Source organism: Epinephelus lanceolatus, chromosome 1 (genome assembly GCF_041903045.1).
Source record: "Epinephelus lanceolatus isolate andai-2023 chromosome 1, ASM4190304v1, whole genome shotgun sequence".
NCBI classification, from domain to species: Eukaryota; Metazoa; Chordata; class Actinopteri; order Perciformes; family Serranidae; genus Epinephelus; species Epinephelus lanceolatus.
In genome coordinates this window covers 36,666,425-36,693,020 of record NC_135734.1, presented here as the reverse complement: position 1 = coordinate 36,693,020, position 26,596 = coordinate 36,666,425, and the positions used below count along the sequence as shown (strand labels likewise).

The window sequence follows — 26,596 nt, the reverse complement described above, 5'->3', positions numbered from 1 at the left end:
TGGGCAATTATCCAAAGCCCAAATTGAGATATCCAGGGTCTTTGTTTTGTCCAACCATCAATCCAAAACCCCCAAACACTAAGGAAACCAGCAAATTATGACTTTTAATGAGCTACAACCAGTGATTTTTGCTTGAAAGATTAGAAAAATGATTTCTACTTACTTGTTCTGTTGATCAACTAATCCATTAAGCAACTAATCATTTAGGCACTAGAAGCTATCACTTGTAACTACAATGTCCACTAATGCTTTTCTAATTGTGGAATCACTAACGCTGCAATGATTACTGATAAAGATATATTGCAGTTTAACAAATCCATCATGTTATCAAGTTAGTCTAAATGCAAATATTGTGTCATGTACATGCTTTTACACACTGACGTAATTGCAGCTCATGTAACTTTAGTACATCCATTAGCAGTCCGCACATACCTATCCATAACTGTGCAAAGGTCAAGGAAATCAATAGACCAATAGCTGGATCTGGTCAACACTTCTCGGCGATTAAGTATTCCACTCGTGTGCTGTCTGATGTGCAAACTCAAGAGAACATGGTGCAGCAGCTACAAAACCAAAAACACCAAAATTCAGAGAGGCTGCCCCGAAGCTTCCTGTGAGCAGCAGAAAGACTCCTTCAGTGCCTGTTTAATTCAGCAGCTGTATGCCAAGCACGCCACTTTAGGTAATGGGACCTGCTTTTTATTGTGTCTGCTCTGTTTTTTTTATTTACAATAGAGTTTCATTAAAGCAGACAGCAGACTTAAAATGTTTTTATTTACAGCAGTGATTTGGGATTGTGAGGGAATGAATTACATCACGGCAATAAATAAACTCTTTCTTCCGTATCAGTGATTTTCTATGGACGTCGTCACCAGAGAGAGAGAGGACTGCTACCCTGGCATTACAGTTTAGTTTTCACAATGAACCCAAACAGAAGATACTTCCTGATGAAATCCAGCAGCCTTCTGTCTATATTCCTTTGGAAAACATTTCAATTTTAGATATGCAATATCACCAATCAATCAAAACTATCAAGTGTACCAGACGAATATAAAATACCTCTAGAATATATGAAGTGCCAAGTTGCACTGATGATTTCCAATTTATAGTCTGCTGGTTCCCGGAAAGATCAAACATGTGAAACTACTTCAAAATATACTTCTCGCCGTGGGGTCTCGCAGTAACTTACCTCTCTGAAATTCTCGGGGCCACACTCTAAACCTCTGAAGTTACACTCCAGCATCATGTCCTCGATGCGGTGTCGAGTGCGGTTGTAGAACTCATCCAGGCTGAAGCGAGAGCCAGGCGGGCGGTCCGGCTCCGGGGCGAGCGGGAACCCCGGTGCCATGCCTTCTTCGAAGCCCAGCAGAGGGCCCATGAAGATCAGGTCGCTGTAGCTCATCTGAGACTTACGAACAAAGTTGTAGTTACACATGGTGATGGCTGGAAAGGTCATGTTTTTGGCCACTTTCTCATCCAGCATGGTGATGTAATCATACTGGTAATAGTATATGACTCTGTCAGCTACCTGGAACATGAAAGCGGACAGGGCCATGGTGAAGACCAACGCCCACAGACCCTGGCGAAAACCGAACTTCTTGTCCTCAACAAACACGTGGTTAGCACCATGGAGTGAGCAACCGCCAAAGAAAGTGGCCAGGTCGTCCACCTCGCTAATGTTGTCCTCCTCGTCATTGTAATCGTCCACCTGACTACACCCATCCAGGTAGTCCTGTGAGCCCCCATCACTGAAACTCTTCTTCACTCGCTTGTAGTGGCCATCAAAGGCGTCCTCACCGTAGCCTCTGCCAGGCTCGTCATCGGCAGAAAAGGAGATGGTGCACATGATCCGGACCGGCATGGTGGCGAGTAATTACGTTTCTAATGCTTAGAAATAAGATAAAGAGCAAGACGGTGAATCCTCAAGCAACAAGTCTGGCAAATCTGACTACTGACACAAAACCAAAATAATCCTGGAATTCAGCAGACAAGAGGAAACATCTTCAGAGTTTAAATTCTGTCTGTAAACTCAGTTAACCCTGAAAGTGAGGTCCAAATACTGACCCAATCAAACACACACTGTCCCAAAACAAAGTCAAAACATCAGCTGAAGCAAAGAGCTGGAAAGCAAACCACCCAGTCCGCCCGCTGCCATTCACATCTACTCTGAGTTGAACTGAGATGCCTTGCCTCGGTTTGTCCTTGTGTCTCAGGGGCAGATCCATCCCTTAGAGCAATTTCTAAACAGAGAAGAAGAAGAAGAAGAAGACGGAAGAAAGGAGTAGGAGGAGGGGAAAGAAAGTGAGGCCATGAGGAGTATAGGACACACAATACTCCCACAGGGCCCAGCTACAGGTCACCATGCTGGGGCAGAGTTTCACCATTTACAGGAAAAAAAGAATGAGGCTTGACGCAGTGGGAGACAGAAAATGTGAGAGAACGGCAGCCAGTATACAGTGGCAAAAAGCACTAAATAGGCTGTTTTATTTCTGCTGATATTATTGTTCTGCATTGACCTCACTCCTCCCCCTAAAAGAAAATGATCACAGCACAGTTGTGTAATCAAATGCAAATAATACTTAGGTGTTATTGAGATGACTACAGATGAGCGACTGAAGAGGATTCACACACTGGAATATACAACACAACCTTACATGCAATGGTTTCATTATAAGATCTGCTCTTACAATGAGTTTTAAAGTGAAGGGAACAACATGCCTAATCAAAAAAAAAAAAAAAAAAAAAAGCCAGGATGAAAAGTCAAAGGAATTTAATTAAGACCTCCATTTGCTTATTGTTATTGCAACCTAACGGCTCATTTTACCAACAGATCTCCTCCACATGGCTGCAAGCACTTCTGTGGAAAGCAGATTAACTGAAAGCAAATATGTACCAGTAGTAGAGACAGGGGAAAAAACCCCATCTCAATTGGATCCTCTCATTATTGAATATGGAGATAAATGCAGATTCCCAGGGGTGGTGTTGGTTGTGATATGAAAAGGAAATGTAAGAGACCGATCCATCGGTATCGATCCACCTCCATTAGGCCGCTGAGATTATTTTCAGAAACATGATGGTGCCAGAAAATGAAACGTTAGACGCATTTAGAGAGATGACAGCACTCTTTACAACAAAAAACCTACAGCTAATGACGCTGCGGGATACCTTTAAGGAGCAGCCGCATTAAACCTGTAAAACCAATGTAAAACGCATTACCCCCAAACCAATCCATCGTGTTGAGCTTTTAAACCATAACAACCCGCCGGCGTGTTTTCATCAGTGGGGGAAACTCTAATATCAACTGAGAGGGTGAGAAAGGCTGCAGACTTGGTCAATATGTGCTTAACTGCAGCTGTGAAGACTGTCCATCACAGGAAAAAAAAACAAAAAAAACTGCTGACGATAAGAGAGCAAACAAAAGAGTTGTGGCTTGGCCTTGATCCGGCGCTATCTTGCAGCCTGCTTACCAGCAGCACCTGATAGCCTCTGATTCTTGAATATGTATTAGTGATCACTAGATAGCCTCCGGCATTCAGCCTGACCTAACAAGAAGGTCACGGAGCTCCCTCAGCTGCAGTCCCTAGGCCTTCTGAGAGCCGCTCCGGCATGAATATTCACACACACTAACATCTTGGATCTGGCACAAGGTGGGAAGTTGTGAAACTGCTGTGCAGGAAATTAAACTGTGAAAAGCAGTGCAGTGACCCTCCGAATAAAGTCAGATGATTAGGTTGATGCTCTTGCTGCCAAAATATCTTAATTACATTGTCAGCGCAGATTTATTGATGCTCACAGGGTTGCAATAAATCTGTGTTTGTTTTGGCATCTATGTTCCTCTCAAAAGAGATAAATCCAAAAGCAAACATGATTGTGTTGCTCGTTCTTTCCCATTTATCTCTTTTTTTTTTAACGTCTTTTCATCCCTATCCTTTTCCCTGTCATTACCCATTGCTTTCAACTCATGTTTACTCTGCCTCAGTGTGCATACTGATTTCCGCTAGGGGGCAGCAGCAGCATGTCCAATCCTGTAGTCTCTCCTCAGGGCTGAAAACTGCCATGACAAAGCATCAGAAGACTTGAAAGGCAACTTTTTAAGGGAGTGAAGATGCAAACTGTGATGACAAACAGTACTTTACCCTACTATTTTTACATAAATATTGTTCCATGTGTCTGACAAAATCATGGTTTCTTTTTTATCATGGGTGCTTTGGCTTTAACAAATGAGCTGCCACTGATAAGCACCAGAATTAAACGCGATAAAGGAGCTTTTTAACTGCAAAAATTAAAGTACGTGGGTTTGAAATTGCTTTTGTAGACTCACAAATGGTGGCTTTGGGCTTTTAAAGCAACAGCAAATTGTTGTTAAATACACATTTCACTGTAACACCATTTGAGTCAGAAATGTGACTTCATTCCCTTAAAATTATCCTGAATTTATTAAAGATATTGTATGCAGGGTGATCCGAAATCACAATAGCCTGACTAATACAGACGTCATCCCTCTCAATCACTGCATATGATCCACTAGAAGTGTGAGGCAGTGTATTTTTCTGCACAGACTCTGCCCTCTGCCTGTATTTTCTTATTTTTTCTTATTTTATGTGCTTGGGAAGTTAATGGGTGTGTTCTCCCACAGGTGAGGTCAGGGCTTTATAAAGGTAGGGAGCAGGTGCAAGACTGTAAGCAGCAGGCATCCAAGAGACACAGTGCTGTAAAAACATAAATATAGTGAGAGAAAATGCCAAATCGTAACAGACAATCCTGCATATTATACTACCTAAACAGATCTGGCGCATACTGTGAAATCATCCTAGAGGGGTGCCTGGGGGTCCAGGGGCTTAAGGCGCTGACCATTAATTGGTTCCCCAGTTCAAATCCAGCTGGGGGCCTTTGTTGCCTCCTCTCATTTCACGTCATCTCTCTGTCAACTTATTAAAAAAGACCTTAAATGCCCCCCCAAAAAGGAAAAACATCCTTAAAAAATAATTTGTTTGTCTCCACCAATGGATCCTGAACTCACTAAGAAAACAGGAAGTAAAAAACAACATAATGTTCTGAGGGTACGTTTTCAACTCAGGTCAAAAGGTGGCAGTGTTGTGATGCGAGTGTCCACGGTCACAGCTACAGCACACACCCCTGGGGCTGGGATTTCAACAAGGCCACGCATTTCGCCATGGTCAGAGTGAGAGGAGCGCAGGGCAGATGAGAGGAGAGGTTTAACGCTCCCTTTCAAGTCCCTCTCACCAGCTCCGCTTACAGCTAGGATCGACCTGGCGTTGCCATGGATACATCCTGGCCGTCAGCGAGAGAGGATGCACAAAGCCCATTACTCAGAACATACATATAGTCACACAAACACACACAGAGCAACAGACACACACACAAACACTCAGAAGGAGCAAAACATGGACACATGACAGTCTGTGATGCTTTCCTTTTCCTTCGCTCTCCCTCTCTCACACACAAACAAACACACACACACAGTATGGACACTTGATGCTGTCATGTAATTTATGCACACCTCATAAATCTGATTTGACTCAGGTTTTGAAGTGAGGAGAGGAGCACAGTCGAGTCATGACAAAATAAAGATATCACAGAGAAGAGCTGACACACTGAGGCGATGATATTAACTTGCTCACAGGCAGTGTTCAATCAATAGTCTAGCATTCATATTCTTCGGTTATTGTGGTATGCAATAGATTCAGCCTGTGCGGGAAAAAAACAAAGAGCAAGTAAACAAGAACCGCGCTCGGTCCGTTCCCAGAAGATGCTGAGGTAGAATGAAGGCAGAGGCCAAAGGCAATGATGCTGTTCTCTAAAACACAATATTATGTCCTCACCTTTCAACAGAGGCCACTGCTATCTGATACCCTGAGTCTCATATGCAGAAGCTCCCCTGCTGGGAGGGAAATAATGTGGATAGAACAATGGCCTATTTTTTAACTGAGTTGTTGTGGCCAAACAACACATTTCTCATTTAAAGCAACTCAGAGGAGATACGCAGCTGCATGACCTGTCCTATGATATGGATGATAGTAAAGGAATCAGCTCTGTGGTAATACACAGAGCACAGACAGGGTTTTCCTGGTAATACATGACAATATAGTCGAGTCGTGTTTTAAGGGGAGAAAAACGGTCTGACAGGATAGTCTCAAGAGGCCAGCTCTTTATGCTGGTTGACAAACATCTGGCTACAACAGACAAATCATATGGTAGAGACAAAGAGAAAAGAAACTAAAAAGACAAATTAGAGCCTGTACCATGTTACCCAGCCCAGTGTTGTAAGACTCAAGACTGGTCTTGGTGGTAAGATCACGTTTTAAGGGCTGCCCCCTGAAAGTCAGAGATTCCAATTATCAGAGATTCTTTCAAGTCGAGCAGTCTTTCTTTGTGTCATTCAGTGTGCAGTGTACTTCTAGGGATGTTTTGGTCTCCAGATTTTGCTGCAGAGTGAGCCTTCCTCACTTTCACACTGCTCTTTGGGTACAGACAGCTTCAGACACACAGTCAGCTGCCCAGAGAGGTCAGGCTCAGAGAATGTTATCTTGTGCCTTCTGCTTAGAAGTGGTGAATTTACAGCTCCTAGCAACATACCATGATATTGGACTGATCTAGTATCAGCAAAAAATGATACACATTTCTGGTCCATCGTTAGCATAGTTAGCATGTTTACTATATTACTTGAATGTCACTGTCACACTGAACCCCGCTCAAACTCTCAAACTCAACATGGAAAAAGAAATGAATAGTCAAATATTTGTACTGAACAGTCAAATCTGATTCAACCGACACTATTCTGAGTCAGGTAGAGCCCTACACTTTTTAAAGGTCGTGGTCTTGTCTCAGACTGACCCGCATTTTTACCTGGTCTTGTCTCTGTGTCAGACAAAGAGGACTATGAGTATATAACTCATTAAGTCATCGCCATTTCACAATATACACACACATCCAGACTCATGGGGATCTCCCGTGAGCCCAAAAGCACTTCTCTCGTTCAGCCTAGGAAGAAGACACCAGCCAGTCTGAGTGTATGTGAGGCTTGGATATACTTTGGATTTCAACATCCACAGACAGCTGCGGATTTGTACCCATTGCGTGCATGCAGAATGCATGTGTGTTTTTGTGTGTCTTCTTAAAAGGAAGAGAGAAAGAGACAGAGAGAGACGATGATGATCAGATTTGCTGGCTAGTCTCACGTGCTGATCCGAACATAAGCCATTTTCCTTTGTTTATCTTAATAATAAGTTTAACTGACAAGTAATTCTGGTACTGAATAGTGAAGGTACACGTTTAATTGTCTAGTGGACTCACTGCGCACACCCCAAACATTCACACACATATACAGTTCAGCAATAAAAGGTTAATGAAGCAGAATCTTCAGTTGGTTTCTGTGAGTGTTTTTATGGAAATGTGGATCTTTCGGATCAGTTTCAGGAGTGCCCTTGGTTTGCATGTTCCACATTTTATTGAAAGTTTCGGACAGTGTTGGACTCTCACTGGTCTGTTCTTGGTCTTGACCTGATCTCAATCCCTCAAAGTTTTGGTCTCGAAACACTCTCCTTCCTGCCTGGCTATAGGAAAAGTTTCACTGAAAAAATCTCAAATCTCTTGCTATCAGTAGGAAGAGCTACAAGCTCAAGAAAGACTGGTGTCAAATTACATTTTGAAATGAGTGAATAAAAACTGATTCATCACTAAATCCTTTTTTTCTGGTGATAGTGCCAATTTCTCCACCTTCATCCATTCTACTTTTCCCAAGTTAAATCATTATACTGTAAAACTAACACAAAAATCTCAGGTTCACTTGAGCTGGCTCTGTCACATGTGCTTGACATGTAGTTGTTTTATAGCTTTAGCTTAAAATGGGGCAAACTGAGCTATCATAGGTAAAATAAAAGTCAGAGTAAACACACTAAAAGCACTAACTGAAAGCTTTAAAGTATAGCTCCTCGTGCACTCTAAAGATATATGAGGCAAACATGGTGGCACCTGTCCACCTCCTTTAAACATGACCTTGTCTAATAGCAGATTCAATGATGAAATGACTGCTGGTCCCCACAGTCACGTGTGTTGGCGAGAAAGCTTTCATCGGAGGGATAATGGGCAAGTGCTGCTTTTCGGTCTGCCATGTGATTTGGTTATGCATTCAGAATGAAGGCTTCTATGGCTGGAGACCAATCTCAGCCTGTCAGAGAACAGTTGAAAATGCCAATCACAAGTTCCAAGAGCTTTAGTTTTTAGATTGCTTGTTTTGTCCAAACAACAACTTCCCATCATGTGAGCCAAAGAAAAGTGGAAAACCATTACATCTGAGAGGCTGGAACCAATGAACATTTTTACATTTCTGCTTGAAAAAAAAAAGAGGACTAATTGCAGTAGAAAGATGTAAATACTTTTGTAACTGGTGCTACATAACCGAAGAAAACAGAAAAAGGGCTGTGGCATTCACTTTTGCTCAAGAGGTAGAAAACCTACAACTACCAGAATGCACTGCACCACTCTGGATGCTCCCACTAGTGGGTGACATAATGCGAGTTACATGTCTGGGGCAATATAGTGGCTAGCTGGTAACAAACACTAGCAACAATTGGTAACAAATAAGTTATCAGCCGATAATGGGACATTTTTATAATCATGCATTATTCCAATAATTAAAATCATAGCCAATACATAGTGCCGATAATATGAAGCCAGACTGCTTTCACTGACTTAACAAGGGCAGCATCTATACACCCAACACAGTGGGTGACGGTGCATGTACCTTTAAACTTTGTTTAAACACAGAGAAGAACAACAACTGCAGCACGCTGCCAGGAGGGCAAAATATGTTGTGGTGCGGACGTCTTTCACAGTTACAGAGGAAGACAACAGGATTGCGCTGAGGGTCTGATCTCTGACCGCCAAACAGATAAACAAACGTCCTGCAACCGGTAAACAGGTTATAAATCCCACTTTATAGACACAACCCTGAAGGACCGTCTCCAGAGTGTTAGCATGAACTAATTAGCAGCAGCGGCTAACATCCAACACTGAGCTTTTAAAAGGCTCGACTCTGTTGTTTAACTTATTAGTAACTGCCTAGCAATGTGATTGTGTGATTATTTGTGTCGATGTCTGGCAACCCAGTCTGGTGCACATCTCTCCTTCTCTGGCTGCGTGTGTATGTAAGACAGGGCCGCTTGTTTGAGTGTTAATGTGTGAGGTGAATCAATAGAGCTTCGCTTTTCTACTTGGTAGTTTTAGGCTAGTCATTGTGGGACGGCAAGATGGTTCCTGGGTGTGTCTATAAAAATGCAGCGTGTTGATATAAACATTTCAAACACCAGATGTAAGGCAGACCTGCTGATGTTCATATGAGTCAGCTGTCAGTGTTTGTCTCCGTTAGTAAAGACTCCACTCTGCTGTGTAGTTTATACACTTCACTGATTCAGTAGAGAATGACACAGTAACACTGGACTTCATCATTTCCCTCTCTCTTACTGTTAACTATTAATTCAGTACTGATTAAAAGTCATTTTACTTTCACAGCCTTGTATTTATTATGTTCATTTGTAGTGTAGGCCATCCATATCATCCATATTTTCTCACTACATCTCAGCCTTTACCCTCAGGTGTACATAAACTACAGGTTATACACTTTTTAAAATCCAAAAATGTGAAATCATCAGTTATCGTATCGGTTGAAAAAAAATCCATATTGGTGCATCCTTAAGAAATAGCCAATGCAGTAACAGAATCTTAGTTCATATTTGATCAGTACTGCCTAATTTTATACTTTGATCGGAGTTTGGGCTCAGTTCGAGAGAGATTGAGAAGGATCTGCTCAATCTGCTTCTGTACTCTTTCTACTTTGTGTCTGTGGTGGTGAGCATGTAAGAGAGGAATCACAATCTGTAGCTGGAGCAACATCCCTTGAGCCAGCAAAAAGGATTTTTGCTGGCAAATGAGCAGAGAGATCTGGACGCTGGTAAGATGAAAGTTTACCACAGATCATTTACACACACTACCCACATTATGATATAAAGCTGGTTGAAACTCAGCTCTATGCTCCTTTGTCTCAAAACTGTATTTTTAAAATCACCTCGGTCAGTTTTGCTGGAGTAGGCATCCAGTGGCCACTAAAAAACTGCAGCGTAAAATACCTCAACCATGGCTGTTGTTACGTAGCTAAAGCAAGAACAAAGATTCACTCAGTATTTGTGGTATTCTGGTGGTTCAGCTGACTAGGTTGCACGCTGTAAGACTGTAATGTCAGAGTTTAAACTTGATCCAGAACAGCCTGTTTTACTCCCACTTACTACCAATTTATTGAGCTTCTCTCCAATTTAAACAATTATCTTAAAAAAGGTTAAAATCCCAGAACTCAATCTTGAGAACAAAATAAAAATGACTCATTACTGCTAAAAATTACTCACTGTCTGACCATGGTCAGCAGCAAACATAATGTCAAACAGAATGTGGCTGGTTCATTTCTAAAAGCCAACAGCCGTGGGGTAGAAACTACTCCCTGAAGCAGCTGGTTTGTGTCGCTGCCTGTTTAACGCTGCAGAGCAGGATCTCGCTTTCGACTCACTGACACTGCCAACTAAAGCCTTCAAAGAAAGTTGTCTTCCACAGCGGAGTGCGACTTTCTTCTCTAGGTTCCTGCCCACCTTCGCCCGCTTGGTGCCTCAGTCTGCGCCCTGATAATGCGGTAATGTTACCAACAGCAGACGACACAGGAAAACAGTGGGTGCTACTCATTGGGCAGTAAAGACAGGTCTTCATTGAGGATTTCATTGAGATGCAGACTGAAGTCAAAGACACAAATGTAAATACGAGAGCGAGCTACAGGAGGCGCACGCTGCATCTCAAGCAGTGTTGATATTTATGATGTGCTTGAAATTTACACTATGTAGTGAGGGGGAACTAATGATGATATGCAGCTGGTGGCATTCAGGCCACCTAATGCTTTTAGTGTATGAAAAAAAAGAAAAAAAAGAAAACAAGACTAAACTGAAACAGATACAGCGTAATGCTGTTAAGGTCAGTGCAATTAGCACCGCATTGAAGCTGGAGATAGATGCCAGATGGGATTTATCGCAGAAGAAGACAGATGAAATCAATGGAGATATCATATGTCTGCCTTTGAAATCAATGGAATCCATGGAAACACCAGCCTGTTCATATCAGACTCACAGACTTCAGAGCTTCCTCCTCCTCTCTCCGGCTCTGATTGACGTGTCAGATGTGAACAGAGCTGGGTCAGGGGGCGATGATAGCCGCTCTTTGATTGGCTCTCTGTCCTGCTGCATTACACAGCGGCACCGGTTCCCTCTGAATGTGATTATCACTCGGTCCAGCCCATTACCTCCACACTGAGGTCGCCTCTGTCTCCTTCTCACCTTTTTCAAATCAGCCTTTACTCGTTCTATCTCTGTTTGATTCATTCTGACTTTATCGCTCACAATTTCTCCTCGCTCTCTACCTTTCCCTCTCTCTATCTCTATTACTAAGACGAGTACCAGTGGGGCAGCCGGCTGCTTTTTAACACGAGAGCTGAGAGGGACACAGTTATCAAGCTGAATGGTTTAAATATGTCACTCGGTGGCATTTTCATAAAGCCAATTCATAAGGGCAGGCTTGGAGTCACACAGCTTGGGGATCTCAACACTAACATCAGTGATTACTGAGTCTGCTTTCAGGACCTCCATCTGCGTCATTTCATACATACCAATAAACGCCAAGCAAGCTCCCTCGATATGCATGCTTTCACTCAGTCTAAACCCTTTAAATAGACAATAAGGCTTATATTCGCAGGTTTTAACAGTCATCCTGTGTATGCATTATAATAAATGGACATGCTGAGGCTGTGTTTTGAAAGTCCAGGGTCTTTACTTTGGCTCAGACATAATGTGTTTTTGTCTGTGTCTTGTTATTATTTCTGTCTGAAACCCATGCAAATAACGCGCAGGAATTATGTGACAATCACGACATTTGCTGTATTTCTCCTTTTGCCAGACATGCCGTATTACAAGTCCGTCAAAAATTATGTTATATATGCAGCAAGCAAGGAATTCTGATATCAGTGTATCATTTTCATTATGGTTGCAGAACAAATGTCATTAATATTGCACTGCTCTAAAATAAGACTCGAGTTGCTTGAAACTCAGCGTGGATTGTGACTCAACTTCCCTTCTAGTCACACAGCATGAGCACTCTGGTTTTTCTCAGATTTAAAGAAAGTGGCGCTGACTGAAACTCTCAAAAAGTAGCAGGGAGTTAGCAGGCTTGGCATGTTTTTTCTTCAAAAATGTACATCTTGCAAAGCTTCAACCACAGAATTCTTTACTAATAAATGAGTTAGGGAAATTAACTTTGTTATGGGACGTATCAAATTAATTATATACACCAGCGTTTAAACCCATAGTTCACTTGAGGCTCATCACAAAGCCCAAAGAGCTGGGATTTAACACCTCGCTGTGCATGTGGATCCTTGACTCACTGACAGGCAGACCCCATGTAGTGAGAGTGGGCGGAACTCTTCCACCCTCATTCTTTAAGCGGGATTTATACTTGTGTGGCAGACCCTACACTGTTGTGAGCATTTATACTTGTGCGGTGGAATGTCTATGTCACTCTGCAGTTACACCTCAAAAACACTAGTCTACGGCAGAGGTTTCTGCGAAGTGCTATGAAGTTTAGTTGATTCAAAACACACCTGACACACACATTAGACATGGCTTAAGAGAGACTATTTCAAACACAAGAACACAAATTGGCTTCACTATAATTGGCAGCATTCACAGACAAAGCACTTGTCTTTATCTGGACACATTTCCCCCACAAATACAACATGCTAATGTTATTAGCACAAGCCTATGACATTTTTACATTGTATAAATTAGCCTAGGGACCAGCAAAACCAGAGACAACAGCAACAAATCAGACACACAAGACTTAAAATGCTATTTTGTGGAGGCTTTATTGTTCTCACAATTTCTTGTTTCTTATCTGTGAAATTAAAGTAAATAAAAGCTTTGTTTCCACTGAGGGAAATGGTTTCAGCTTACAAAAATAGACAGGAGGTCTGCGCTGCCGTGAGGCTATGGCGTAAGTTTTGGTGTAGGCTCTACATCGACGTAGAGCCTATGCCGTAGCTATGGCGTTGATTCAACATAGAAGTATAAATTCCACCTTACACTGGAGCACCCCAGGGCTGCTATTTGAGTCCCCTGCCATACTCCCCTCTATACATGACTGTGTAGCTTTTCCCACTCCAACACCTTCATCAACTTTGCTGATGACACAGCTGTGGTAGCTCTGATCACAGAAAACAATGAAAAGGCCTATCTGAAGAAAGAGATGACCTGACCTGCTGGTTACAGGACCACAACCTACTCCTGAACGTCAGCAAAACTAAGGAGATGATAATGACCTTCAGGAAGAAGCAGCAAAGGAACTGCATACTGACTCAGTGGTGTCTAAGGCAAAGCAGAGACTGTTTTGACACTGACACCTGAGGAAATTACAAGTATCCCCTCAAATACTGAAGAGTTTCTACTTCTGCAGCATCAAGGGGTACATCACTGTCTGGTACCAAAACTGTACCGAACATGACCGCAAGACCCTGCAAAGCATGTCTCGTTCAGCTGAACAGACTATAGACGCTGCTCTACCCTGCATAAAGAATGTTTACACCAGGTGCTGCAAAAGTAAGGCCAGGAGAATCATTGAAGTTTCCAATTGCCCAGATAAAGGCCTTTTCACCCTGCTGGTGTCAGGAAGAAGTTACTAGTTAAACCAGGCCAGCATTGAGAGGCTCAGGAGGAGCTTTTACCTTCAGGCCAGAAGGATCCTAAATGAAAACCCTGCCTGAGACAAACAATGTGAAGGAAATGACAGCATTACATTTCACTGGAATTGTACTTATATGATTATCTGTGAGAAGTCAATTGATTGAAATTTATGTTTTTGACTCAAAAGGTGACATAGATGATAACCTTAAAATGTTGCCAGATCTGAGTCCCGACAGTCCTGTATACTTTGACTGTGGGAGCACTACAGTATGTGGGCACCTGCCGCAGTTTACAGGACTGTGATGACTTTAGGTGTTTCTCAAATCCAGGTGGCTAGCTTGCTTTGGCTGTCTTGTAGTGAATTTAACGGTCACTGTGGTTCAAGTTCTCTATAATTGCAGGGCTGATGGGTCAATCCCTCCTGGTGTCCACAACGCAAAGTGTCCTTGAGCAAGACACTGAACCACAGTTGCTCCCAACAGGGAGGCCAGCACCTGTGTGTGAAAGTGTGTGATGGGGTGAATCAGAAGCACACTGCAAAGAGCCTTGTCTGTTAAAGGCAGAAAAGTGATTTTTAAATGCAGTCCAGTTTGTAACGCTGTAGTACAAAACTGGGCTTCGTTGCAGAGGACAACACAAAACACCAAGAACAGGTTTATCAAATCCAAGGTTTCTGCGTTATCTTCCATATTTTATTTTCAGATCTTACTATTCTGTGCTTTTATTACTCGTTTATTTGTGTATGTTTTGGCGTTTGTTATTTCTCTAACGTTTTGCTGTTACCATGTTCTGCTATTTTACTTAATTTATTTTATTGTACAGCACGTGTTTTATACATAAATTTGATTTGATTTAATTACCTGAAATTTCAGGGGTCAAATACGCAAAGGCAGCCAGCGAAGGCCTAAAAGTACATTCAGGGAAATCACACAAAAGGCAAAGTCCATAAATCCAAGCAGAGCCAAAAACCAAGGAATCAAAAACGAGAAAATTAGCCTGGAAATCCAGACCCAAATCTAGAAAGATTTAGGGTCTGGCCATGAGTAATGAAAATGGCCCAACTCGAGGGGCAACACCAAGCATGCATTTGTACATTTGTAAATCAGAACAATACACGGGGTGACGTATACGCTTAGTTACCAGCGGAGCTAACTGGTAGATTAGACTCTTGCCGTATCCGGTCGGCAAAACAGCAAAAACGTCCTTCTTGCAAAAAAAAGACTCGAGCGGCGTCTTCTGTTCCTCTTTTAGAGAAAATGCCAAGTCTAACTCATTCATTGTAGCGGCCAAAGCCGTTTCAAACAACTGGTGTTCATCCGTAGCCATCTTGCAATGTTTACTGACTGATTCTGGACTTAGTCATCGCAGCGCTGTTGTCATCTGTTTAGCTCACCTCTGGCCCGCACACAGATGTGATTGGTGCAGCTCAGTTCCAAGGGCATAGGTAATGAGTATCATTACTGACTGCTAGAGTGACTCGCTGAGCAAATTCAAATTGTGCTCTGGAAAGCACAAACACACTAGCGTGACAATGACAGTCTGGCAACTGAATGGGAGAATGGGCTTTAAATACACAAGGGTTGATTACTAACTGCACACAGGTAAGTGGAACAAGACACAGGTGAAACACATGAGGTAATCAACAAAGGCGGGAAAACTCAGGAAGTAAAAGAAACACTAAACACAATGAGAACACATTTCAAAATAAAACAGAAAGTGGAAACAAACATGAGCATAAACTTGACAGAATATCGTACAGTTAGTATTCAACATCATCAGAGGTACTAGATGGTGAACCATCACCTCTGGCAACAACAGGAGTAGCAATGGGAGTCAACCAAATAATGTAGGCAAGGAAATGTCTGATGACGTCGTGTCATGAGGAGACTGTGTGCTCCAGCTGAGTTTGTGTTTTTTGTCATTTTGCTTTAATAGCTTGCAGGCACTGGGAAGGGTTCTTTTCAACATGTAAATATCAGCACTGGTGTTCTCTGGTGTGCCTTTGTACTATACTGAAGGCCTTCTCTTTACACTGGTGCCTGTCGTTAGAGCCATCTGAAGGCAGCAGGTATCTGTTCAATCTGCAGTCTCTAAGTGAAGTGATGCTGCACGTTGTCACTGAGCCACATTCTCACATGACAGATCTGCTGCGTACATTTTGTGCAACCGCCATCAGACTGTTGTATCATAACCACAGAAAAAAGAATTAAAAATCAAGCATTGTCTTCAAAAGCATTTTTTTCACCACATCGCCCAACCCTACTGCTGACTCCATAATTTCAGCTGTTAAAATGATCATGCCACGATGAGTCAGAGCTTGGCAGTCATCATCTCACACCAGCACTCAGTCTAATCGGTTATGAGCCGGAACACACACCGCTGCTGCACGCCAAGCCCAGAGGACTAACAAGGCAGGACACTGTAGCTGCGGGACACATCAACGCAGAGTTGTATACACACATGTTAAGGCACAGTTGGAAGCCAGTATGCACATTTTATCAGTGCTAATTTGTTTGGTTTTTTCCCCCCTACCCTTCAGTCACTCACACAGACGTACTCAAACACATGCCCACATGTGACGCTCACACATAAAGCTATGTTGACAACCATTCCATCATCACTGTAAAAAAAATTAACGGGACCCTTTCAGGTTGCAAACAAACATGTCCCACCGCCATCCCTCAACAGGTGATGGACGGCGGTCAGCTGAGGCCAGTTTCACCGCTCTCATTATAACGCGATCAAGCATGGATGTGTGAGCGAAAGCACCTGGTGCCTCTTTGCTCCTGCTTGAGTATTCAGCAGCGTTACCTCCAAGGAACCCTCAGGAGAGTAGAGGAGGAGGGAAGGTGGAGGGGGGAAGCAAAGAAGGGGTGGTAAAGGAAGACCAGAGGGAGCAAGAAGGGTGGGAGAGAGGGAGGGTAGGAGCCAGATGCCTGGGCTTAGATCTATTTGTCATGTCAGATAATATGACAAGCGCTCCAAGGGGGAGTTTATAACTAGATTATTGAGAGTACCTCGATTTATTTGCAGGACTAAGAGAGCCAACACTCACGGGAGCCTGACGCACTCATCACTTCTTAAAACAAGATTAGATTTTGTTCATTTGCTAACCGGATTATGGTGTATCTTCGAGTAAAAATGAAAATTTGTCAGAGACGTGGATAGTTTGGATAATTGGGGAAGCATCAGCCACGGTTGTTGATCTCGCCAGTTTCACTGGGAGGGCTGCTTTAGCAACCTTAGTCCTCAAGGACTGTAAAATGCATGTGCTCAGTTCTCTGGCTATCCATCCAACCATCTGCTGGCATGACCACTAATCTGTCTGCTACATTTTACACTTGCTTTACAGCATTTATTATGTTTAATACAGGCTGCCAGGTCTGAATCCCAGCTCAGACCAAAGATTCACATCGAGACAAAATGGTTTTAGAATGTTGCAGGGAAAAGTTGCAGCAGTGTGAAGTAGCCCATCTCAGCTCGACTCAGGCTGGCTGATGGTATCACCTGCGACTCAGCCTGTCAAGTCTGCAGTGGCTGGTTTTAGGACATAAGGCATTTTACTTGTTTCAACAGCTAATCAACTTGTAGCAAAGTCAACTGGTTGACTCAACCTGTCAGCAGACGGCGCGCTCACTTGCTGTGGCAGACAACCCTCAGTCCTCTCCGGGCCAGAGTCTGTCTCATTTACATCCCTGTGGCTGTTGGCACGGCTGTTGGTCTCCGTCCTCATAATGGGTCGGTGTTTGATCATAGGTGCCCTGTATGTGTGCATGTCACACGCACACACACTCATTAACTGATTAATCTGCACTGGGTATTTAAATCATTATGGTGTATGTGGATGCGGCCCATCTGAAGCTGTTCCAATGCTAGAAATGTAACTGTGGCAAGTATCTTACTATAACTATCCTCATTTGCATTTTAACAAGCTACAAATTATATTCAGCTACAAAATATGCCTGAAAAGCTGGAAGTTACAGCGTAAGTACAGAGAATTGTTGCTATGGAGTCAATACACAGTCTCGTAGTTGCAAGTTTTAACTCCGCTCGTTCGGAATCTTTGGACTTAACCATAGACTGTATAAAATAATGGACGTAGCTAGTGTTACATCACATACTGGTTGTTGGACTTCCATTTCTAAGCCTTGAATTCAGCATTTCAGCTGTTGCCATCTTGTTTTTTTGGAGCCAGAAGTGGCCATATTTGGATTAGAGGATGGAGCTGTGATGGGGCGAGGGGTTGATCGGACTCATAGACTGTAGCGACACCTTGCACAGTCACTCCAGCAGCCTGCCCTTAAATATGCATAACTTCTAGCCTTAATAAAATGTCAAGGGGTGAATTATGTAAGGGATAATGTATGACGATAATGGACACCTCAAAGGGCATTATCCTGTTTATACCATGGTCACTTAACAAAGAAATAAAAGTAAGAATATTCATTCATATTTTTATGCTTTTTGCAATCTAAAGTGTTTCACAAGCCATGACTCGGTTTCCTTAGTAACATCTGAGGGTTTACCTAATACCTGAAACAATCACTGCCATCCCGTGAGGTTCTTATGCAATGGAAACATTATTCACAACTCTGTAAACAGGATGAACCTTAGTTATGACCTAGAAACAGGAGATATTCTAGTCCACCCAGCTCATGGAACCCTTTGACCCAGCTTCTAGCCAGGAAGCCAACATTATGCTAGCAAGATTAAAAGTCAGTAACATTGCATACAGTTGACAAATGGTGAATATAAATTGACAGTATCCAGCCATGTCATTGTCCCCAAATCAATATCAAGATGTTCGCGAACAAACGATATGCCATGTGTAATGTTAATGTTGGCTGCAGCCTCAAGTAGCGAGTTGAATAGCGGATGGGATGTGAGATGATTGCTTAAGTTCAGAGGGGCAGTGTAGTACCTGCAGCGTGTGTTGCAGTCTCCCTCCTGTGGTGTTCAAAGGATGAGACACTGAAGGACTACTCTCACTGTTGTAAATTAATAATAAACAGATTACAGATGCTGATACTGTTATGTAGCCCAACAGTGAACAGACAGTTCAGAACTACTTTGTAGATGTCCATTATCAGTTATCTGCAGCCAACAGACCATAGTATAAATAAAAATTCACTTCCCACACAGTTGTATGAAGAGGGAAATTTGCTGTAGAGACCAAAACCATGTTTTTGTAACAGGCTGTAAACATGTTTATTTCTGCTATAAAGTCTGGCATTTAAACATGGTCTGTGGGGATTGACTCTGTTTTGGAGCCAGCCTCATTGGCTTCATCTTTCACCCTCGGATTTTGCCGCTCGGTTTGAACTGGCCTTAAAATTCCCACCCAAGGCAAAGCGTAATTTTCCAGCCCACAGTGGAGCAGGTGGGTGGAAGTCACACTTCAGTCAGCAAAACCTCTGTGTCCAATAAGTTCATAATGAGTCTGCCCCCATGTGACTGTTTGTTCCTATAAATGTACCAAAAGGGGCTTGGACACATAACAACAGTGTTAAACATAAAAGAACTGACGTTGCTAAAACACAAGGGAGTGATTTTTGTTCTTTTCTACATTCATAGTCTGTATGAACTTAATACAAAAATGACGAACAATTCAAAACGAGGTCAAGAAAACAGGAAATAGGAAAAAAGTTCTGCTTTGACCTATAAATCAAGATGAAAAGTCATTTTCACAGTTGTCAAGGTGTCTGTCATCGTGTGCACCTGAAGTCACTCTCCAAAATGACACTGAAGCCAAACTCGAAAGCATGTTTTGCTACTGTGTCATATCCAAACTGTGATTGGAAAAAAACAACAACTTTGCTTTCATGAAGTTCCTGAGAATGTCCTGAGAATTAATGCAGTGTTTAATACCTTACATTTACCTCCTCGGCCTCTAATGATGGTAAAAAGATTAGAGAGCCATCAACTTAGTGAAGATTAGGATCTGGACAGGCCTTGACAGTGGCTCACTATATGAGATTTACCATTTCCTCATCCCAAATAAGGGCCTGGCTGCTGATGAGAAGGGGGCAAAATCAATACGCCCTCCTCGTTCCCATGCTCAGTAGGAGCACAAGGCACTAAAAGAGGGTCAATGATTTAGCGCATCTCTTCCTGAAGGAAATTAATAAACATGAGAGTACAGGCTTGCACTGTGGCATGTATGCCGTTCACATCAGAGAATGATGGGAAAGTTAATTCAGCCTGCTAAGATAGGTAGCATCGAGAGACGGAAGGTCACTTCTATTTCGTTTTGGCAGCGCGCACAGTTCTGCCTCTCTTCGCCTTTAATTTTGTTCTATTACCATATCACTCTGCGCCTTTCCTGGGGGAAAGCTGTAAATACCGTTATTAATTTGGACGAAGACATTTCTTTTTGGCTGCGTTTTCTCATTAAGTATGCGGCTATAATTCAAATCTATCCAAAGATTCAACTTTCTGTTTCACATTTGTATTTTCACCAACTTGCAGCGACTTGAGGCACATACAAAGATGAAGAAAAAAAAGAAGATATGTTGGGATTTACATGGCAGGGAGGGAACACAATCAAATCTGTGTATTAGAAAGAAGCAGCACTTTCAGAGTAAACCCACACGGCGTCTACATCAACAAGAGGCAGTCATTAAACTGTGTCCTGAGGAGGTGCAGTGACAGCTTCAAGTAGTTTGGTATTATACCACCATGCCCAATTTACAAGCCAGATGATATTTGCATCAGAGGCAGAGAATATTCCTCAGTGAAAACACAGCTTAGGGAAGAAAAGCATCTTCTGTTATCTGACTGATAAGGACAGCGCTACTCGCGTCTTCGTTATTTTTCTTGCTAGTTTTTCTTCCGCCTCTAGAGTAAGCTCCTTATACAGTATGTTTTCCCCCCACTGAATAATGGATCTGAGGACCTAAAATTGGCCACATGCCTACACTTTATTTCACTGATTTCACTGATTCAGGGCTTACAAAGCTTTGTATTTACCCCACCTAAGTCTGCATTACTAAAACTATTCTTAAGTATTTACAAACGGCATGTTACTTATGTAAGGAAGCGAACCAATTGCCCTCTTCCTTCTCAAGTAACTTTTCTTCACTTCAGGGATTGAAATCCTGCCTAGAAGGGATGGTGCCTCAGTCCTCTTTGATAAATGCTGCAGGCAGCTACCTGGCTGGATGATTTAAATTCAAAGGGAAAAAAGGCTGTACTGTATAGGGAGTCTCGGTTCATTAGGGCTCTGTGCTGAGAAAGCTGGATATTATAGAGAGAAGCTAGCCGTGGTTAGCTTGAATATAAAGTCACCCGAATGAAAACCCAAGCATGTTTTCCATCAGGCAGCGTAAAGCTGCTGCTAACCAGGAACTTTCAAGTGAATGACTCTGGGAAGCTACTTTGATGTAGTTGACAAGGAGCCAGTAATGAGGAGGTTGAATTTGCTCTCACTGGAGCCCCCCTCCTCCCCGAACCTCTTCTCTTTGAATTAAATGATTGCGAGTCAGTGTGCTGATACCGCGCGTCTGTCCATTTGTTGATACTGCTCGTCTCCCCTGCCGAACACCAACTGCCACTGTTTGAACTGGGGGGGTCACATTAGCCTCCTGCTCATGACTGAATCCCTTCACCAGCTGGGACAATCTGTGCAGCAAAAGTAAATAAGACATCATCTAAGACCGACACATAAAATCCGCCAAAATAGTGTACTTGACCCAGCTCTGGAGGCAGGCACTTAACCCCCCGACCTAGTCCAGCTGAAGACAGTCGGGCTGCATTCCTTTCTCTCTCTATCCAGGGTTGCCATGTCAGGATGTAGCTCATGCATCTTTTACCATTTTTGGCTGCTTGGCTGAGTCAGCTTTAGCAGGGAAAACAATGAGACGCAGAAATGTGAATAGAGTGGCAAAACAGCACACTTGATTTCAGTCGAGACGCCTCAAATCAAACCCGGGATGAACATGCACTGTAACTGAAATGTGTTTGAAACAAGTGGGAGAAACACAAAGTGTAAGAAAACAGACTGTGATGTTTTTTGTTACAGATGCTCTCTGCTTATTTTTTTGACTTCGCTGTCAGTTTATATGGTATCAGATATGGGTCACATCCTGGAATAGATACAACCAGTCATCCACAAAAAAAAGAGAAGAAGAAGCAAACATGAGCAGCAATGCAGATCTGAACATGAAAGACCGGAGTGTGAATACAGCCTTAGTAATAAAGATATCACCATGCTGTTAGCGTGCATTGCAAACGTGTCAGTAAATATTGTGAGTAATGTTCAGCAGCAGCCAATTAGATACTTAACAGGTAAAAAAGACATTTTTTTGCTAATGAGAGCAAATTGCAGCACTATTATTAGATGAAGAGGTGTGTGAAAGCCTTTGGTCTTTGATGCTTAATAGTGATTTTGACTGAGATAAAATAAAACTACTGACACCTCAAAAGCAAAACTTGCGTTTGCCTGCCTAAAAGTGGAGCCGTGAGAGGAAGTGGAAGACTGTGATTAAACAGGGACAAAGTAATTGATATTCCTCGCAGGACCCCGGGGCTCTGCCAAAAGAGGGATGGGGGGGAGACGGAGAAGAGGGGGAAAAACGGAAATGTATTACTCAACGTCAGTAATGACCATAAACATATAAATCACAGGGAACTGAGGCTGTAGCTGGGAAAATGAATCAGGCACTGCTATGAGGGGGAAGGTTGAAGGGAGTGCGTGAGGGATGAAGGAAGGGATGGCGGAGCAGAAGAAGTGAGGAAATGAGGGGAAACTCTCGAGCTCAAACAACACTGCACTGCAGGGCGTCTGCTGGTGTTATATCACCACTCACTTACAATTACTGACACGTCTCAGCAGAGGATTTCTTTTGAAAACCAATGCTTGATGCATGACATATCAAACGTTGACTTATTTTTTTCCTTCCACATGTAACAATCATGGGCGGATTATGAGACAGTTGGCCCCTGGGCACAGATAAGGGAAAGGCCCCGCCACTTCTCCTACATAGGAGCAAAACACACAGATTTTGTGGTGATTTTTGATTGAGATTTGAGGATTGAGATTTTTGTTGTTGTTCTGCATCTTTTTGTGGCAATTTTTGAGTGTGTGTCTCCTTGCGGTTGTTATTTATCTCTCTGAACTCATTTTAGATCTTTTTTTGTAGTCATTTTCTGTCTTTGTAGTCATTTTGTGTCTCTTTGAGATCATTTTATATCTTTTTTTAGTTATATTTGTCTCTTTGTAGTCATTTTAAGTCTCTTTGTAGTCATTTTAAGTGTCTCTGTAGTCATTTTGTAGTAACTGTGTCTCTTTATACACATTTTATTTCTTTGAGGTCATTTTTTTCAGTCCTATTCATCTCTTTGTAGTCATTTTGTGTCTCTTTAAGGTATTTTGTGTTCTAACTGTGTCTTCATAGTTATTTTAATATGCTTTGTAGTCATTTTGTGTCTTTTTGAAGTCATTTTATGTCTTTTGTGAGGTCATATTGTGTCCCTTTTAGGCCATTTAGTGTCTTTTTGTTGTAACTGTATGTCTCTTAAGAGCCACTTTGTGTCTCTTTGTGGTGATTTTGAGTTTCTGTAGTCATTTGTGTCTCTTAATAGCCATTTTGTGTCTCTGTGTGGTCATTATGTGTCTCTTTTAGGTAATTTTGTGTTTTTTTTGCTGTAACTGTGTCTCTTCAGTCATTTTGTGTCTTTTCTGAGGTCATTTTGTGTCCCTTTTAGTGCCATTTTGTGTCTTTTTGTTGTAACTGTATGTCTTTTAATAGCCATTTTGTGTCTCTTTGTGGTCATTTTGAGGCTTTTTGTAGCCATTTTGTGTCTCTGTGTGGTCATTATGTGTCTCTTTTAGGTAATTTTGTGTTTTTTTGTTGTAACTGTGTCTCTTCAGTGATTTTGTGTCTCTTCTGAGGTCATTTTGTGTCCCTTTTAGTGCCATTTTGTGTCTTTTTGTTGTAACTGTATGTCTTTTAATAGCCATTTTGTGTCTCTTTGTGGTCATTTTGAGGCTTTTTGTAATTATTTTGTGTCTCTGTGTGGTCATTATGTCTTTTTGAGGTAAATTTGTGTCTTTTTTTAGTAACTATGTGTGTCTTCAGTCATTCTGTGTCTATGTTCTAACTGTATCTCTTCATAGTCATTCTTCCTAGTCTTTATGTAGTCAGTTGCATCTCTTTGTAGTCATTTTGTGTCTCTTTGAGATCATTTTGTGTCTTTTGGTCGCAACTGTGTGTCTGTGTGTAGTTATTTTGTGTATGTTTTACTTAATTTTGTGTCATTTTGAGTGTGTTTGTAGTCATTTTGTGTCTCTCTGGGCTCTAGTTTCCCGGCGCAGCGCGGTGCAGGGTGGCAAACCCCGCGCAGAGCTAGTTTCGAGCAGCGCAACCCAAGGCGCTCTCAGTTTGGTGGTTTGGCAGACCGAGGTGCGCTAAGACGGGTGTGGCAGCGCAGCAGGGGGAGGTGTCGACAGATCCAGCTTGGCGCAGTCACAGTTTCGTGCCAAAAGGCTTCGCCGAAGGTGCGCTAAAAGCTCGCCAGCTGAAACCAGGTCTACTGTCAGCGCAGGGGGAACGCAGCTGGTGTAAGCCAAAGTTTGGCTGACGGGCGGACAGTGCGCACACGTCACCAAAATCTCACAGGCAGGTTTCCAGAATATCAGGCACATTAACGATGCAATAAATAACCAAAAAACACTATTCAATGCAACTATCTGCAATCAGCACATAAATGTATCTCTATATCGACTGTCCCGTCATATCTGATGTCAGATCAAAGGGGACTGACGCCGTTTGGCACGTTTGGCATGCGTAATGGAAACCCAACCTGATTTGATTGACATAGCCGCAAACTAATGAGTTCACATCCCTCTCAGCCAACCACAAACAGCCACAGCATCAGATAGGGAGTATATATTCAGCATCTGTCATCTTAGAAAAGTCAAAAGAAAAGAAACAGAGTGAGACTGAGAAAGAGAGAGCATGCGCGCACAAGAGAAACGCAACATTGATTTACAATTGTGGTGACCTCCTCCCAGGCTACCTTTGCATCATCAGCCCGTGGAGGTCTGCTCGCAGTTCCATATATTCGGACACTGCGAGCTTGGACCTCCTGAACCAAAACATCAGTTTCCTCCTGGGAGAAGTTTGGCCGTCTGACACAGCTGCTCTCTTCCACCATGGCGAATTGAGTAAACTCTCATTACGCCTACGCGGCGCATTTAAGGGCGAGGAGAGGGGCTCATTTGATTGGTGTGATGTGTGTAAAACCCACTCCACGTCTTCTCTCCTCCCTCTTTCCGACTTGCGCAGGTAGGAGGGACGGAGGTGGGAAAGAGGAGTAGCTGCGCCAGGCGCACGGTGTGCCAAACTTGCAAAATCCACCTGGCCACACCCAGCTGGCGAAGCGCAGGTGCGCTGCGCCCCCGCCTCGCCCGGTCTGTGAAACTAGAGCCCTCTGTGTTACTTTTGTTTGCCTCTGAGGTTATTTTATTTTCTTTTGGTTGTGTTTGCCTTTTTTTGTTCATTTTAAGACTGTTTGAGGTCTTTCTTGTCTTTTTCATCATTTTTGTCTCTTTGTAGATGTCTTGCCATGTTACTGAAATTTCTAAGTTCTTTACAATACCTTTAAATGTCAATTAATTAATATCCCAGGCTTTTACTTGCTTCAATCACTGAACTCAACTGGCGCGTTTATGTGACTGGCTTTTAATTCCTTTTGCATAAAACTCTTGCTTAGCAAAGATGGGAAACAGCTTTCCATCAAATTGTTAATTAGAGACAGAGAGAGAGCATTACCACGCTTGTGTTATGGCACCTTGGGATTATGGCACAGGGCATAGCACCTCTCTTCATCCTCTTAAAACCTATTTACAACTTGGATTCATTTTTTATGAAAAAACGGTTCTTTTGATTGCTAGACTAAAGGAATATAAATAATTGAGGATTGGACACATATTCAGACTGTATGACCCCTTTAGATGTAGGGAGTCACCACTCTTTTTTTTTTTTTTTTTTTTGTGTACCATGCCTGTAGATCTGACTGAATTATTTTCTGGTGCTCATGGTTCTAGTAAAATTAATTGAACAATTGAATTGTGGTGAATCTGACCGAGCTAACGATGTGTAGCGTGTCCATATCAACAGAAGTTTAAACATTTATATTTGTATCAAAGATAAAAGCAGCTAACTAACATTAGCTGAGGGAAGAAGCCGATGACCTGGTGGGCTTTTAGAAGTTTTATACGCTCAAAGATCCACAAACAACCCGTCCCATTCAGTAATCCATCTATGGCCACAATACAACCTCACACTGATCTTCTTAATGGTCTTATAATAGTGACACTGCAGGACACACCCATGCAGATTCACCCATGCAGTCGTCAAACCATTTAAGGGTCCTGTGACTGACCTTGTATGTCATTATCACATAGGAACAAGCAGCTGGACAGTTCAGTCCCACAGATGCCAATGGAGCCAATCAGCTGAGCAGCAGCTAATCAATCATGATTACCTGACTTTTTAAAAAAAGATCAATGGAGGTAATGACTGGTGTGACTTTGTCTAAAACCACATGAGAATACAAGGACACATACATGTGAAGCACTGCTCTCACACAGCACAGTAACATCTCTGGTGCTTAGTCAGTGTTCGTGTCTACCAATTAGCTGTAAGGCAAAGATTTTGACTCAACCATTGGTTGAATATACACAAACAACAACTAATGATTGCTTTAATTATCAAGTAAGCTCCCTAAGATTTTCTTGATTAGTTAAGTATGTGTTTTGTCTTCAGAATATCAGAAAATGTTGAAAATTGAAAACCACAATCTCCTAGAGA

At 42.4% G+C, this 26,596-nt stretch overlaps 1 protein-coding gene across 2 annotated transcripts in view; it reads right to left on the bottom strand.

Annotated features, from left to right (window-relative positions):
• asic1b (acid-sensing (proton-gated) ion channel 1b) overlaps window positions 1-26,596 on the bottom strand; it is a 239,321-nt gene that overhangs the window by 79,360 nt on the left and 133,365 nt on the right. The window contains exon 1 of one of the 2 annotated variants that reach the window (XM_033626988.2): window positions 1,190-2,741. The exons of the other annotated variant lie outside the window; for it this stretch is intronic. Within the exon in view, the coding sequence (XP_033482879.1) occupies window positions 1,190-1,861 (672 nt within the window). The 5' untranslated portion in view covers window positions 1,862-2,741. Of the gene's footprint in view, window positions 1-1,189; window positions 2,742-26,596 lie in introns of those variants that run through there. 2 annotated transcript variants of the gene reach the window in all.